General features: G+C 42.7%; 1 protein-coding gene across 4 annotated transcripts in view; it reads right to left on the minus strand.

The window, feature by feature from the left end:
* PRR5 (proline rich 5) overlaps window positions 1-17,274 on the minus strand; it is a 57,441-nt gene that overhangs the window by 17,206 nt on the left and 22,961 nt on the right. For all 4 annotated transcript variants that reach the window (XM_017826633.1, XM_017826635.1, XM_017826634.1 and 1 more), the window contains 5 exons: window positions 16,642-16,722; window positions 11,135-11,183; window positions 10,415-10,472; window positions 6,348-6,439; window positions 3,983-4,123 (listed from right to left, as the gene is read on the minus strand). In XM_017826633.1, coding sequence (XP_017682122.1) covers window positions 3,983-4,123; window positions 6,348-6,439; window positions 10,415-10,472; window positions 11,135-11,183; window positions 16,642-16,722 — 421 coding nt within the window. The remainder of the gene's footprint in view (window positions 1-3,982; window positions 4,124-6,347; window positions 6,440-10,414; window positions 10,473-11,134; window positions 11,184-16,641; window positions 16,723-17,274) is intronic.

Consider the following 17,274-nt stretch of genomic DNA (forward strand, 5'->3'; position numbering starts at 1 on the left):
CAGCATTTCTGCTGCTTCCATGCAGACGTGATTCCCAGCGCCAGAAAACCACCACACTAATAGAGACCACACGAAGGAACTCAAAATCAAATGTGACAAGTGCTCCTCACTGGCCAAAAGGTCAAGATTTTCTTTTAAAAATATCTTTTTCCTACAGCAAATAAATGCTGTGCCTTGCTAAAAATCCCAGTAATACAAATTCACCCCAGGATAACAAACTCCCGTCAATTTAATTACTGCAAACTGCACTTGCTGATAGAGACAGTAAACAAGACACAGTAAGAGAAAATATTGCACAGAAGCAAATGTATCCACAAAATACTCCAAAGTGTAAATCTTGAGGGCCAGATTCTCAGTTTTTGCATATGTCAACACAAAGCAACAAAGGACTCTTCCCTTTGTGTCAGGCAGCGTCCTGGCTGCAAGATTTCTTCCCTTTCATGCCTGTGGAGCTGCTGGAAACACAGACAAGTCACCCCTTCACCAGGAAGGAAGGAAGGAAACAAACAAATTTATGCACAACCCAGGGGAAGCACAGGTTTTTTGATATGGTGATTTGCATTTAAATAAGGTCTGCAATACCTGGGTTTCTTCTTTTTGTGTCTTCTAAACCAGGAATTCAGAAAAAAGGGAAAGAGAAACTAAAAGCACGTGGAAACCTCACACCCAGACCACTTTGTTCAACCGATGCCTTCAGGTAGAAGAGACTTTACAGTAGGACAAGCTCTCAAAAGCAATCACCGAATTTGAAAACATATGGCCATAAACAACTGATCCCAGTTGACACACACTGCAGTGCTACAGCAAATCTGTGGCTGCAGCCTTGTGATAGCAAAGGGTATTTTGTTTTTTAACCACTAGGCTGCCTTTGGTTTGCTGTGTGGCTGCTGAGATGAAAAAACAGCCCTGTTTGCATCTTGCTTTCAGATCTTGCAATGTACTTTTTCTGCCCCCTTTAAAGTGTAAGGAACTGTCCAGAGATAACAAATAGGTCCCACTGGGCAGTTTTATGTATTTATTTTGTCTTCCTTTACAGACAAAGACAACGGGCAAGGGAGTTCAAACGAAGCTCAGAGAGCCAGAAAGGAAACCACAGGTTTTATTTTTCTCTTCAGAGCTTATGTCTAGTGAGGCCTCATCCCTCAGCATGAGATATTGTTTTCTGTTCCGTGAGGCCTCATCCCTCAGCACGAGAGATATCGTGGCGTGCTCTTCTTGGCTTTTTAAATACCCCAGGACACCCAGAGAGGTTCTGTGACCTCAGATAATCTTGATGTCAACTGGAAGATGCAGATAAACACTCTTTAGCTCTTCTCTTCCAAATTTCTCAGACCTCAGGAGAGATACCTGGAGATAGGATGTTGCAGTTTCGGTGGCAAAGGTAATCTCTGACAACACGCATTGGGAAATAAGTCAGGTTGTTTATCCTCTGGTGGCAGTTTTGCTCTCTTTGGTTCACAGAGCACAAAGAGATAGCTCTTTTCTAAACTCTTCTCCTTTCTATCCCTCTCCCTCCAGCTCCCTAATTTGACCCAAAGTGAAAGGTCATCAGGGTGAGACTGACAACTCGCTGCAGTCGAGAGCTCTTGAGCATCGCTCGCTGCTCAAAAGCAGTTTTACTTCTTTTACTTCCCTCAGTCGTGACTCTGCTCTTGAAGGCCCTGCAAGTGCAAGGGGAGCATCCTGGAGGCCTTACATTGCCTGTAAGCAGCCACAAAGGATGAACATTTCAGTGTGTGCTTCCTACCTGGGTCACGCTGCGCAGGCAACTCACACCTCGAGTGGTACAAGGCCCTTCTTCCAAACTGTGATAGAACTGCCACTGACTTTAACAGCACAGGAATATCCCTCCTCCCCCCAGTTCTGGGGACTGCCTCTTTCCTGGCAGATTGCTGGTTTGTCATTAGACCAGGTTATAGCACTGGTGACACTGAAGAACCCAAGTATAATGATTAACCCAGGACTGATTTCTGCTCCTTTCAAAGGAGAGTATCTTCCAACAAAGCTTCAGATATACAAGCTGCTATTATAATACTCATCATAGCTTTATCCCAGAGATGAAGGTTCTTCTAGTCCTTCAGAAGGAGACATAGGGAAGATATATTTTCCTTCTCCAAGGCTTTTTAATAGTCTGAAATTGAGGTATTTGTCTCTCTGCACAAATTGTGAGATCTGTGTCAGGTTGATGACCCCATCTGTCTCAAAGTATATCCTCTCTCATGTGTGCCAGAGGACTGGTGTGGGTGCTGTGTCCCACACCAGGGTGTTCCATCCATGGCTGGCAGGGAACTCCAGCAAACTGCTCACTGTGGACAGGAAAAACAATTTGATGCAAAGAAGGAAAAACAATCCACCAAACGACAGAATAAGGGGTGCAACTTAACTTCAGGCCCTTTTATTCAGAAGGTCTTTGGCAGGGATTGTTTTATTCTCCCTGCCAGGGCCCAGACAAGTGAGCAATGTGTGCACCTTGCAGTAGGTCAGTCAGGGACTTCCCAGAGGTCCCTGAAATCCCACACACGTCTTTTCCTGACAAACTGACAGAGCTCTTCCCCTACACCGTGACAAGCTGAAACATAACACCAGATGCATCAGTTACCAAATCTGTGCCACTTTAATCCAGCCATGGTGGACACAAACAGGGATTAGACAACATCCACATCAGGACATCAGCCCTCAGTCTGGGAAATACAAGCACACAAGGCCACCACGTGCTCACTGGACAGCTGATTTTTTATGTCCCTTCCAGCCCTATTAACACATGGAGTTAAACTAAACCAAGAAAATTCCATTATTATGTCACAAATGTATAAAATTTGCTGTTGTTTAATGTGACATTTGAGTTAGGAAAAAAGCCTTTGTTCTGAAATCCAATTACTGACTAACACTGCTAAACATGTAAATAGATAATTCCCAGATCTTCTTCTGACCTTTTCCCACAATTTCCATCAGATTTTAAACCACCAGTTTGGCAGAACGATTTCCAAGAAAGGACTTTCACCATCCCCACCACACAACCAGAGGTAACCTATGCAGAAATAAACACCCAGTGGCAAACTCCCTCTCACTTGGTTATTGATTTCCATCAGCAGCTTTGCAACTAGAATGCATTTGGCCTTTTACCCTAAACAGGCAAAATGAGAAAACCAGGTTAAACGCACCATTATACAGTCCAACAAATGGACACTCAGAAAATCCCATTTCTTGACCCAGCAGAGAGAATCTTACTCCTTCCCTCCATTTTCATCACTGGCCTGATTAGATTATTGTGCTCTTCAAAAAAATTTCAGACACAGAACTAATTCATACTGTGAACAGCAAAGAAACATATTTATAAAAAAAATAAAATCACAAGCCAGGAAAATCTCGATTTCCTCAACCTCTAAGAATCCACTGTTAGTTCTCTACCTCCCTTCTGCCTCATCCCCCTTCTCCTCACATGCTCATGCTTTTCTTTAATTAAGCAAGTAAAAAAAATCTTTGCCTGGAATTCCTCCTTTTGTTTCTCCTCATTACTACTAAAAAAAATAATCCAACACTGAAGGCAAATAGCACTATCTGGTCTTAATATTTTTGTATCACCAGCTTTGATAGAATTTGGTTCCAGTGACCAAATATGACCATGATTCAACCATAAATTGCACATTCACTTTGCTGCCTGCTCCAGATGTGAAGCTTCATATCCTCAACTGCCAGTGCAGCAAAACCCAGCATTTAATGGAAATCCTGCCATTACCACACACACTGGTCTGTTTGCAAAACCTGGTGTTTCAAGGCCCACAGTTTCAATACAAGTCTGTGCTCTCAGACCCTCTGGATCTCAAGGCATCTCTCCAGCCTCCTACTTTTAGACAGCATGACCACAGCTGATTGTTCTGGAATTCTGGGTCAGGAGTCTTCAACGAACGAGCAAAGACTTCAGCAGTGCAGCACAGAAAGACAGAGGGGAAAAAAAACAACCTGAGAAAAGTAACCAATTTACCTGGAGTATTAACAGCATCTGAATGATCGAGGGTGGAACTCTGGCTCTGGAACGGGATAATGCATCTTCCAGCTTTATGTTGAGGGTGATGATGTTCCTGAAGTGCAGCAGAGCCAGCTGCCGGACCGAGGGCTCCTTCCCCTGGCACACACAAACACAGCAAGGCCCAGCACGGGCAGGGTGAAAAACAGCTTTCAAAAATCCTCTGTCAAAATTCCTTCCTCCCCTTCTGAGGGATGGCAGGAGTGGCAAACCCAAGTGAAAAGCCAAAGAAACATAACAAAGGCCAGGGAGCAGCCTATGAATCTGCACAGTAAATCTGATTTGGCAGCAGTGAAGGCTAAGGACAGTGACTGAGTGTGTGTGTGCAGATGAAGGGCTGGGGTGAGCACTGAATTACATATCTATTCATATATATATGAATATTTTGTACTTAACAGTATATCACCAATGAAATGTATCATATGTTTGAAAAAAAATAATAAAAAGCAGAGTTGCAAAGTCGTTGAATTTCCATTATTTCCTAAGATTTTCAATACTGGCTGGCTACTGTTTTCAAATTATGGCTGGAATCCTGACTGAGCCCCACCTGTGGATCCTCTTTTCTCTCCAGTTTGAGAGACTTCACTACAAGGCAGGAGGAGAAGAGCTGAAGTTTCACAGTGCATTTTCAAAGACATCTTTTTGCAGTTCAGCATTACCATGTCATTGAAGGAACTCCCAGCTGAAGAACACAAAAGAATACACCACCACCTCTGTCTGCAGAGATTAACAGCTCCTGCCTTAGGAGGAGTTGTAAAACTGTTCCTCCTGCTGGCATTAGGGGTTTTTCCTTGGGTATATATGGCTGTACACATATATTTTTGCCTGCTGTTATGAGAGTTGTGGGCCAAATATTAACACTTCTGGAAGGTCTGGTATTCAGGTGGTGTTGACTTACCTAAGTCTGGACTAAAGAAGCCTGACCCAACCCCACCCATTCCTTTTCACTTTGTTAATATTTATACTGAACACTTTGTTAATATTTATGCTGAAGAAGAGAAGACCCCAAACCTGCTTCAGTTGCTAATGAACAGAATTTAGAAGAGCACATAAGCACCAGTTGGGCTTTGTGAAGTAACCTCAGGACATCAGCAATTAGATCTACTTGAATTTACCCCTCAAGGTTCCTTTGAAAATTCAAGTAATTATTTCCATCTGATAGGGGAGGAGACTCGTGTTACGAAAATATTTTCAAAGGCCTCAGAAACACAACAGAGAAAAGGAGTGTTCAGTGCAATTTCCAAAACCTAATTTAGTTAAGTGCTTTGGAAAACCAGGCTGAGAGCCTACTTATATTTCTAGGTGCCCAAATAACTTGGATTTAAATTATGGGGCACTTAGAAAAACCTCCCTTTGGGTTTCAGCATGTTTTTAATACCATCTCATTTCTGTTGTTTTGAAGTTTCTACTGGTAAGACACAAGCCTATGAGTGAAGTAGCCCTCTGTGTTTTTTGAGCTCTTCCCTTTCAGAATCAAATTCTGTGTGAAGTTACAGCTTTTCCACTGAAATCAGATTTCATGTATCTGTCACTATCTGCAGATGCAAATGGTAATATTGTGAATATCTGGGCATTCGTTTTAGGCATGAAGTTCACTTGGAAAAATGGGAGAAGGTTTCTGAAGTTTCCCCAAATATGTTCAGGCACCAAGCTCCCACTAAAATCTGAAGGCATCTATCTATGAGCAGCCCCAGAAGGTCACTTGTACCTCTCTGGTACAGATTTCCTTGGGACCTCAGTGATAAACAACACTTTGTGGCCACCAGCAAATTAGAAGATTGAGCCTTCACCCAAAGCAGATCAAGTATCTGTGGTGGATTTAAAATTACTGGAGCCAAAATCTGTGCTCATCTAAACTGGTGTAACTCCACTGGCTATTGCTGTCCCCTTCCAGCAGCACAGGATTTGATCTCAGAAATACAATTCCTTTTCAAAAGTGGAAACACTACAGGAACAAATTCCCAGTGCAGAGGAGGAAATGCATATACTGAAGTCCACACAGCTCCACTTATTTCACCGTGTGCATATCTCAGTTTATCAGTCACAACACTTTTTTTCACTTTTAGTGTGAATTGGCACAAGGACTAACCAGCCTCCCTGCACTCCAGTTTTGCTTGCAAAGTTCCCCTTCACGTTTTCCACCCAAGCACTTCAAACCCATTTGCATAAGGAACTTATTTGCATGACATGACTGTACAGAACAGCTGCACTGGGAGGTTGGCCCAAGGAGAGAGAATGAAGGATTGCATCAATCTGCTCATGAACCAGTAAAGTTGCTTTTTCCAGTTTTTCAAGATTCTATAGTAACAGAGTAATTTTTCACCTGCACAGGATAGAAAATAGCCTGGAGCATGGGCAGGACATCACTGAAGAAAAAATCCCAGGTTTCAGCTAAGGTATCCAGTAGTTTCTGCCCTGCAAAAACACAAAACAAACTCATGAAGCGTTTAGGTTGTAACCAGATCACCGCCAAGAGTAAAACATGCAGGAAACAATGTGAATCTCCTATTAAACACTAAGATGAATCACGCAGCAGCTACTGGCAGCAGTGTGGAATTAGTACCCTTTTGGTGGCTTTTCTGGCTTTTTAGGTGACACATAAAATCAGTAAACTAATAGTAAACTAATTAGTAAACTAATAGTAAACTCTTAGTAAACTCAGAGACTCTGAGGTTACTCAGGAGCCCAGATCCACAGAGAGGAAGCCTGGCTCGACAGCTGGATGCTGGTTTCAAATCCCTGCACCCCAAAATGGCCCTGTGACTTTTTGGACAAGCTCTTTGCCATCCCTGTGCCCCAAAAACCAACTGTGAAAGGAGAGCAACACCCCTGCACCTCCACCAGCACTATGGAGTTGGACACATCAATGATTAGGAGGCTTTCAGATGAGACAATATGACTTATCAGGAAGCAAATTCAATGGCAATCAATCAGTATTACTATTGGTGTCAGAATCAGATACTATTCTTAAGTTTTGTATTGCTCTGGGCCTCAGCCAGGGAACATTTTGCCCAGAATCACACACATATCACAAAGCAATTATGCATGAAAGCATCTCCAGTGCTAACTGCAAAGTTAGCCAAGTGCCAATCTTGATTATGGGATACTTGAGCCCCCTGCATTTTTAAGCACATGACCAACAGCATCAGCTCTGGCCCATCTGCAGCTCCTGAATTATTCCTGGGCTGCTGACTTTAAGTGCTTTCGGTGACAAATGTGGATCACCAGGCTGTACTGCAGCTGCTGGCTCGTGCAGCACACCAAGGTCCTCATTTCTGCACCACCAGGCAGGAGTTCTCCCTGTCCTACACACTGAAGAGGGTGTTCTCTGTTTCAGGTTTTTAAAACTCTCAAAAAACTTCTCTTCCAGTAGTTCTAATGAAACACAGCAGGGAACCAAGTCCAAAGTTTCCTGGGAGCTGTAGCAGTAATAATAATAATAATAATAAATACCTGTGCTGGTTTTGGCTGGGCTAAGGCAATTTTCTTCCCAGTAGCTGTAGGGGCCATGCTTTGGGTTTGTGCTGGATCAGTGCTGGTAACACAGGGATCTTTTAGTTCTTGCTGAGCAGGGCCTGCACAGAGCCAAGGCCTTTTCTGCTCCCCACCCACCCCACCAGAGAGGGGCTGGGGGGCACAAGGACTTGGGAGGGGACAGGACAGGACAGCTGATCCCAGCTGGCCACAGGGACATCCCAGAGCACGTGGGGTGATGCCCAGCACACAGAGCTGGGGGAGAAGGAGGAAGGGGGGATGTCAGTGCTGCATGTGATGGGGCCCTGCTCCCCTGGAGATGCTGAACCGCTGACCAACCATGGGAGGTGGGGAAGGAATTCCTTGTTTTGCTTTGCTTCCATGCACAATTTTTGCTTTCCCTAATAAACTCTCTTTACTGCAACCCATAAGTTTTCTCACTTTTGCCCTTCCATCTCCTCCATCCCATCAGGGGGGTGGGACAGTGGCTGTGTGGGGCTGAGCTGCCGGCTGGGGTTCAACCACGACACCACCTTTGCATTTTAACACCCACCTACCAGTGTCTGAAACACTGAAGTGTTTGCAAGACACCAATCTGATCATGAAGGAGAAGCCCAGCCACTCCACGCCTCCAGGGCAGGGTTTTAAAGAGTTAAACATGTTAGTTGCCCACAAGTTGAGGTTAAGTAGAAACGAAGCCCTTACAAATCTGGTCCTTTCCAAACCTTGCTGCTAGAATTGTATGAAGTCAAATTACCCTGGTGAGATAAACATGCCTTTACTGTCACACACTTATTCCACCTTGTGGGCAGCTTGTTCTGTGAAGTGATGGATTTCTGTACAGCAGAGTTAAATGCCTTAGGCAGGCACACCTTTTATTGAGGGCTGTGGAAGAATTCCTATGCTTTGCTGATGATTTCACATGAAGGAACAGGACTTACATGTCCTTTCAAAAATATATCTTTTTTTTTACTATCAGGCAAAGGTCCCTACATTTACCATAAGCATTTGCTGGATTCCAGGAAACTGGGTTACTCTAAATGCTCATTTTAATGAAGCACAATATAATCAATATTGTATGACATAAAAAATGCATGCATCACTTTTCACGGGGCTTCTAAAAGTTAACTGAAACTCCTGAAAGAAATGTAAGAATAAATAATTAGGTATTAGGAAGAAATTCCTCCCTGTGAGGCTGGTGAGGCCCTGGCACACATTGCCCAGAGAAGCTGTGGCTGCCCCATCCCTGGAAGTGTCCAAGGCCAGGTTGGACGGGGCTTGGAGCAACCTGGAATAGTAGAAGGTGTTCCTGTTTAATCCCCACCTTACCAGAATTTCTGACCATATTTTAAGGGGGCACCCACAAAAGGACACACTAAATCAAAAAAACCCAACATAAGCTTAAAGTCAACAGTTTGCTAAACTTTTGTGTTTCCTAAACACGTTCCTATATTTGAAAGCCCTTCAGTGGTCTCACACTTCAGTTTTTCATCTCAGCTTTGATCTCAAACACCAGATATAGTATTTTTGATTTTCAAGCTGGTAAAATCAGAAAAAAATAGGGTTGGACCTTGCTAGGTCTCTCATTTGCTGATTTGATCCTTAAAATCCAACTGTCTTTGTGATTTACAAAGCAGCTGTGAAGGCCTCGAGATCCTTACAGCTCCCCTTGTGCTCTCCAAGCTGTTATTTTATACCACTGAGGAATTTGGTGTTCAGCTTAAAGAGTTTCAGTACTCTTTTTGTGGGTTTTGGGGTTTTTAATGTGAAATTGGTTCTCTTTTTGTGGTGTCCAGGGCGATTGTCTCTTCATCAGGAAAGCTGGGTCCCATAGCACCATCTTAATCTGATCAGTGGTACTGTCAGCAATGAAAGGTCACATCCAGGATTTATAGAGAGCTGAGACTAATGGAAATGGTTGTCTCCAAGCTCCTCCTTGAGCAGTTTATTTAAACTAAGTGATATCATGGCTGCAGCTCTGAAAAAGGAGAGATGCATGTCTTTAAAATCGAACTTAACTTCCCAAAGGTCTTCAGACTGTTTACATGGGCAATAATTCCTGAAGATACTCCCAAACCATTTCACACCTGACGATGTATAAAATCAAGAGAATCACTGAGGTTGGAAAAGACCTTGAAGATCATCAAGTCCAACCATTCCCCCAGCACTGCCCAGGCCACCACAAAACCGTGTCCCCAAGTGCCACATCTACACCTCTTAAACCCCTCCAGGGTTGGTAACTCAGCCACTCCCCTGGGCAGCCCGTTCCAGTGCCTGAACAACCCTTTTGGTGAGGAGATTTTTCCCAATATCAGATCTAAACTTCCCCTGGCACAACCTGGCATACTTAACAGCACATCTAAATGCCACTTAATAGCACAGGACACAAAACAGGGGCGGCTGTAAAACAACCCATCAGGTGGAGGTTTATCCTTCGCGTCCACTTCCATAAGGTGACACCTCCAGAGGGTGAGACACTCAAATAAACTGACTGCTGAAAAGAGACAGTGTCTTACCTCATTTATGGAAGCTCTTAAAACAACCTACTGTATTATTCTGGACTGAGATACTTCGACTAACTGGGATCTTCCTGCTCCTTTTTTTGTTTCCTAAGAGATCTCAGTCTATTTTTCCACCTTTCCTGAACATTAAGCAGGCTATAACTGAAGGAGAAGGAGGCAATGGTGGAGTCCATGGTGGAGGCAATCCTTCCTTTACCCCCTGGATGCTGCTCCAGGCAATCACCTCCCCTTGATGAAAGCTCATGGGAACACCAAGGCAGGACACAACAGGCTGTAGGAATGGATTCCTACACGCTAATCCATAGTCCCAGGAAGATAATGGAAAGCATCCCCCTGCCTCCAGGATGCATTTGCTAGAACTCCTGTGACAGACACAGCTCAAAAGCCAAGTTACCTTCATAAAACCGGATCTTGTCCCTTAGGATCACCATGCCTTTTGTGAGCAGCTGATTCTGTAAATAAAATATAGACTACCTTTACTCAACTCTGCACTTCCCTGCAGCCATGGCATTTCACATTTTGTTCATTCCTAACCTTTGACAATGAGGGGGATCTTTTATTTTATCTTAATGATCAATCATCAGAGGGCTCCTCCTGTGTCCATCCTGCTTAAATCACCTGGGACACTTGTCAAATGATGATGTTTTCAGGACACAGCATGTATTTTGTGCAGTACAAAGTGCTTCTCAAACTTCAAATGGCTGACCCACAAAACATGGACTCTATCTTAGAGAAGCAAAAAGAATATTGCTTCAAAAACAGACAGTGGTACTTACTGCTAAATGTCTTTCCTAGCAACTGTACTACAAGGAACTTCAGTGGTTTACTCAGGAACTTAAAATTTAAGTTAAAAAAGAGAATGTGTGAAATCTGCTGAAATACAGCAATGTCATACAGAAATACAGGGACAGCTCAGGCTTTCACTATCTAATTATATATATTTATATATAAAATCCAAATCTTACTAGCCCATAAATGACAAAAACTCAGAGAAGCCAGTGCACATCTCCGAATGGTTTCAAGGGTCTCCAGATCAGCATTTAGAGTGGGTGACATGATTTTGCTCAGTAGAACATAACAACATTGCATTTAAATAAAGAGAGCACGTGCCTACCTGCAGATATTCAGTGAAAAAGGATCCCAGTTCTGTTTTCAGTAATTGCCTGTATTGAAAAGAGTAAGAAAAGAATCCGTGTGATCAGCTGTGCACTGCATGAGAGAGGGGAAGTCACTGACAGCAAAATATTTCTGTATGAGCACAGAGCCTGTCAATAATGACTAACTGCAAAAAGGGCCAACAGGATCAACAAATACCAAGACTCCCAACCAGCCTTTCTGTGTGTTGGAAAATATCTGCTGTGGTTTTGGATGGCTCAGTTGCACAAACACCCAGGAAAGGAAATTTAAGATTTGATGAAAAGAGGATGCTTTCCATCCTACATCCAATCCTTTTAAGAATCCTCAAATTGTTCCCCTGCAGTGCCAGGGCTTCACTGGTGCCTGGTGACACGGGAGAACTCCTGGTGACCTCTGACCATCTGTGGCTCTGAGCCAAAAACTGAGCACCTGACTTGGCTGTCGTCTTCAAAGAGCCAAATCATCCCTGTCCTGCATAAGGGTGAAATACAGAGCTGTGAAAAAATACTTGGAGAGAATCCTGCAGCGGGATGATACTCTGTGTGTTTTGTTGCTGGTGTGAAACTTAGTCAGTTTTCATTGAAAGGGTCACAATTTTCCACTCAGGAGACTCAACAATTTAAGTTTTATACGGTTTCAGGGAAAAAGCAGGCAGGAATTGAACAGTTTGGCTCTGCCTTTCGTGATTCCTCCAGACTCAAACCTACAAAGCAACTCTGAAGAGCAAACAAAACTAAAAAAAAAAATCCCACAAACAACCCTCAAATCCAGAAATTTAATTCAATTCAGTCCATGAGCTCACTGTTTGTATCCAGGGAAAACTCATTACACTGCTAAAAAGCTGTGTGTTATTTAAGTCTCACATATTAGTTCTCTGCAGCCAGGTCACTATTTAAATGCATAAATGACAGCTCAGGCCTCACAGAAATGCAGCCCCAGCTGGGTTTTCTGAACACGTGCAAGTCTGGCCCAGAGCTCTTTCGAAAACCTGTCTGTGTGACCACCTCAGGTCCCATGAAGAAATAAAGTCAAATTTGATTTAAAATCCAAACACCCACTGTAATTAGGGTAGTAATGAAATTCTACTTTCAGTAGCTTGTCATCTATCTCTTTGTGTTATGTCTTTGACTGACAAATAATTCCTTAATCAAATTATTTTACCAGTAAACAAAGAGACATCAAACCAATTCCATGAAAGTCTACAGGAGCTGGTTCTGATGTTTTTGCAACAGATGCTTTGGCACAGCCTCTTCGAGAACTCCTGAAAGTTCAGGGCAAAGAGGAGCAGGTCAGTCTCTAGGAGGCTGAAATAAGAGTATCTGATTTATTTATCCTTAAGCACATGTCCACACTGACCCCACAGCACCCTGTGGAAACACTCCAGGCAGAAATGAAAGAAAAAACAAACTAAAAGAAAAGGGGTTTTTGGATGTTCAGAGGCATCAAAATCCTTTTCAGCTTGAAACTTGATTGATTAAGACAAACTATCCACAGACGAGAATTCTAAAACCCAGCTCAGGCTTTACCCTCAGGTCTCTCACTGCCATGAAGAGCCATTGGGTTGCCAGACCCTTTGGCATGTGGTTGCAATGGCACTAAAGGTTCATCTTGCTTTGAACATGGATACAGAAACTGTTTTTAGGCTAAAATAACAAGGAAGTTGCAGTTTTGAATTCTCCTGCAAGAGAGAATTTATTCCCAGGCATCTCTTCATGCCACTGTCTCAAAAAAGTGCTGATACTCTCTGCTGACATTTCCTTAACCTCCTACCCTCTCCTCAAGCTGGCAGCTCCACCTGGATTCCTCACTGCCTTGAACACAGTCTTGCAAATACCTTCTCTTTTCATATTTTAGGTTCTACTGATAATTCCTGGCATTTAGAACAGGAAATTAAAAAAAAAAAAAAAAGTTCTACTTATCCAGCAATAAGTAGACATAAACCAAATAGATAAACCAAAGAGATAGACAGATAAAACAAAACCCCAGCACATTTCCATTCTTTCAGCTGTGAATGAACTAAACAACCTGTTTGAAGTTAATTACATGCACTGGACTGCACCCCACCAAGCAGCACCATGGCCACACATCTCTGCTCACAGGGCAGGAGAACTGACAGCACAATTAATGCATCTTGCTTTTTGAATCCCTAATAATACAGTCCTTCAAGCTACTTAATTAATTTCTAGTGAAACAGTGAGGCCTTCAGGCCAGATCAGAACACTGGGGTTTGATGTTTTTTTGTATGTATTCATTTAAAAGGGATCCCCAACAAAACCGGATCCAGGACATTGCTTGTGATTTCTTTTTCACCCTTGCTTCGTTTCATTTAACAGGAATCAGTCAGATCCTGGATAATTCCAATTACTGACCAACCTTAGACATGTGGACACCGTGGTGGAATCCAGGGGAAAATCTGATTAAACCTGAAAGAGATCCCTGCCCAGACTGCAGGGCTCATTTCAAATACATCTAATTTTTAAGCCACTCTTGTCTGTCATTGGCATCAGGTCTTCATTGCCTACCTAATGAATTAATAAATTAAGATGAAAATATAAATTCACATAAAACATGCTAAAGTAGCTCATGACTATTTTTCTTCCTGCTGCTGCTTCTTTGGTTCGTTTTGAAATTAACTCTTGCAACATTACTCAGAATGGAAAGGTTAACACTGTGTAATAACTACTCAATACAGTTAAATGAAGCACATGGAAACAAGTGATTTGACTGGGTTTGAACTCTTGCTGCTGAAGAGGAAATGCCACTAAAATGTGCTTTGTTTGCATCAAATCAGTATCCTGAAACTCAGAAAAGAGGCAGCTATAAATATGTATTAGCTTTAATACAGGACATCCTGCTTCCACTGCATTTCCTTTTCCTTCCTCTTCTTCCTTGCTTTACAAGTGGTCAAAATAAACACTTTGAAATGGTACATGAAACAAAAAAGGACCACTGTTGGATTACAAGCATCACACACTTGCACCAAGGGAAAACTAAACAGTACATATGTGAATGTAGATTTCTACTGCCTGGCTTTTGGATCAAAAGTTACAGCAGTGTGAGAGAAACTCAAATCCCACGCTGGTTTTACTGGCAATAGGGATTCTGAGTGCTGTGAAACTGCATATTTAAGGCCACTTTCTAACACCAGAGGAATGCAAGAATAGTGTCAAGAGGTACAGACAAGTGGCAGCTCTTATGAGCCAAATCTGGAAGAAAAGTAAGTGGTACTGTACAGATTTGTACCCACTGGTGTTTTCTTAAACCATCAGGGTTCAAAGCCTTGAGATGCGTGCTCAGAAAAGGAAGTTTTATGTATTTATTTGCACGTATGTCATAACAATATAGGTGACATTCCTGAGCCAAAACAATGGTGAGCAAATATTGTTCAAATATTTACACTCGGGCTGGGAGTCAACTTGGACATTCAGGGGTTTATATTATGAAAAGTACTCCAGAATCTGCTGTAATCAAAGTGGTAAGATAAAATAACATCTTTTACTGTCCTGTAACTGTTAGAAAAAGTAACTAACTAATATTAACCATTTACCTGAGTGCTGCCCAGTGGAAAATAATGGCTGTGTGTTTCTTTTTTCATTATGTAGTTGTGGGGAGAACGCACCTAAAACAGTCATAAGGCAAGCATACACTTGTTCCACTTCTGAGGTCTTGCTAATGAATCTGATATTTTTGCACTCAGTAGTAACACTAACCCAAAGAAAGTTATTTTGAAATAAACAGCAGTAGCAGTAGGACAGGTATTTTTGGCATGTGTCAGATCAGCAATTTCTTAGCTTAGTTTTGAGCTGAACTTAAGTGAGGCAAAAGGGCTTTGGGTACAACTAGTTAGGAGGTCCTAAAACATTGTGGACTAAAATGAGGTGCACAGCAGGAGTGCAGCAGCTTCTGGAAAGAGGCTGTGGCTTGATATGTGAAAAAAAAAACCTAAAAATCAGTCTATTTGTAGTCAGCTGCCTGTTCAGCTGCATGGGGTGTTGCAATAAATTCAACACAACAGTTTTGTAAGGTGCAGGGTTTACACCCAGGTAAATTCAAGCAAAATTTGGGCACAATTCTGTCTGTCTTCTATTTGCTGGTTTGCACAAGACGCCATCAGCCTCTGTCACAGCAGCAGACAATCCTTCCTCTTTGTCCCTCACCAGGCAAATGCACTGGGCCAGGAAATCTCAGCCCAGAACTACTGCTTTTTGTCATTCAGATAAAGCTGAAGAATCCTAACTGCACTTACAATAATGATGATTAACCATTATCCCAATAACTACCTCAGCATGATTGAAGGATCAGGCTAACTGACAGCCATCCTAGAGAAGCTATTCTTTGGATGTCATTTTCTCCCCAGAGAAGCAAGAAATAACTGAGTAAGTTTCTTTTCATTTTAAAAAGACAAAGAGAGGGAAGAAGAGTGAACACAGGCCCAATGCCATTGGACTTCTGTGAAGTATTCCCACAATTAAAGGCCAGCTACCCCAGACTGGGAACCAGACAGGGACAGATAAACTCAGAATATCTGGATATTTTGGGGATTTTGTCAGACTCCAGTGCCCAGACAGAGTAGGAATAAGCAGTAAGGGAAAGGGAATAACTGAGGCTCTTATCTGAAGACAGTCAGGGAATGCAATAAGCTGTCTGTCTTTTTGTAAGTGCAGATTCTTCTCCACCATTTATTTTACAAAGCACTGGGACAAATTTCTACAAGAAAATCTGCTGCCTTGCCCTTGCCAGCCAGAGAGGGTTTGGTGAGCAATACTAAGTGCTGAAAAAGCAGTAAAAAGTGAAGTGCTGTAAATCCAGATATCAGCTTATCTCTCGGTAAACTTTTCAACTATACCTGAAATAACTTGAATGGTAGGATTTTTGCCCCCCCCCTTTTTTTTTAAAGAAAAAATTTCCCATTATACACCTCTTGGTGTGCATTTAGTCTGTTGCAAACAGTGCCATCATAGTATGAGAAGGAAATAGGAACCTTAACCAATGTTGACAAGACAGCTTTGTAACTTCTACACATGTTCAGGCTGTGAGGAAGGAGCAGCTAAATCCTAGGGACCACCAGGCAGCACATCTTCCCTTGCCATGTCCCACTGAGTGCTTGGAGGCTTTCCCTCCTCCAGGGATGCAAGGGAAGCACCTCAGAGCCAGGCCTGGCCTATGGAAACGGCAGCATCACTGCAGTGGAACAGGGCTGCATCACTAGAGGGGTCCAGGTTTTCCCTTCCTCAGTTTTAAACCAGCACATCAAGACAGAAATAAAGCCTCCTCCTCTTGGCTGGATTCCTTCCTGCAGGAGGAACCCAGCCCAGCTCTCAGAGCAGAGCGAGGTGTCGACACACGTCAGCAACAGCGATTCACTGAGGCCAAACTGACTCAAAAACCACCACTGGGGGGGGGAGAAAACCACCTTAATACTGCTGCAGGAGCTCTACAGTGCAAGTGCTGCCGACAACACCCCGCCAGAGCCGAGTCTCTTACCTGACTCCCTCGTTGAGGTTGTAGAGTTCATGGTCTGGGAGACCCTTGCGCTGGAACACCGCTATTACTCCATTGTGGATGCTGCAAGAGGACACGAGGAGACATCAGCACCCAGAAAACATTTCAGAAGGGTGTCACTTCCACAGTGAGCTCAACATTTCTTTCTAGACACTGCAGGACCTTTTTAGAAGTCATAGGTGACTTCTGGTACCCCATCCATGCCCTAAAGGGAATTATTGCCTGGAAAAGAGATGACACCTTTGAAAATCAGCTCTTTTTGTTCTGCTCCAGTTTCGAAGCTTTAACAGTTGCACATCTGAAATCAGTAATTTCAGAAAACTTAGGCCTATATATTTTAGGTATTTTAAGAATCTTAAGTGTAACTTTTAATATATTTGCATATTAAGTATATTTGAAGTATTCTGAAATATGGATTTGTCTCTGTGGCTCACTAGAGAGACAATTAACAGCTTTGCTATGAGATCAGTGATGATATTCCCACCATTGCTGGCATATATTTGTCTGAGCTATGGTTATTTGATTTCATTATCAACAAATCGTCATTTATACAGGCTAGACACTATACCTGAACTTTTACCCCTAAATATAGCATCTCTTTTCTAGAATGTAATC

Source organism: Lepidothrix coronata, unplaced genomic scaffold (genome assembly GCF_001604755.1).
Source record: "Lepidothrix coronata isolate B3197 unplaced genomic scaffold, Lepidothrix_coronata-1.0 Scaffold129, whole genome shotgun sequence".
Classification (NCBI taxonomy): Eukaryota; Metazoa; Chordata; class Aves; order Passeriformes; family Pipridae; genus Lepidothrix; species Lepidothrix coronata.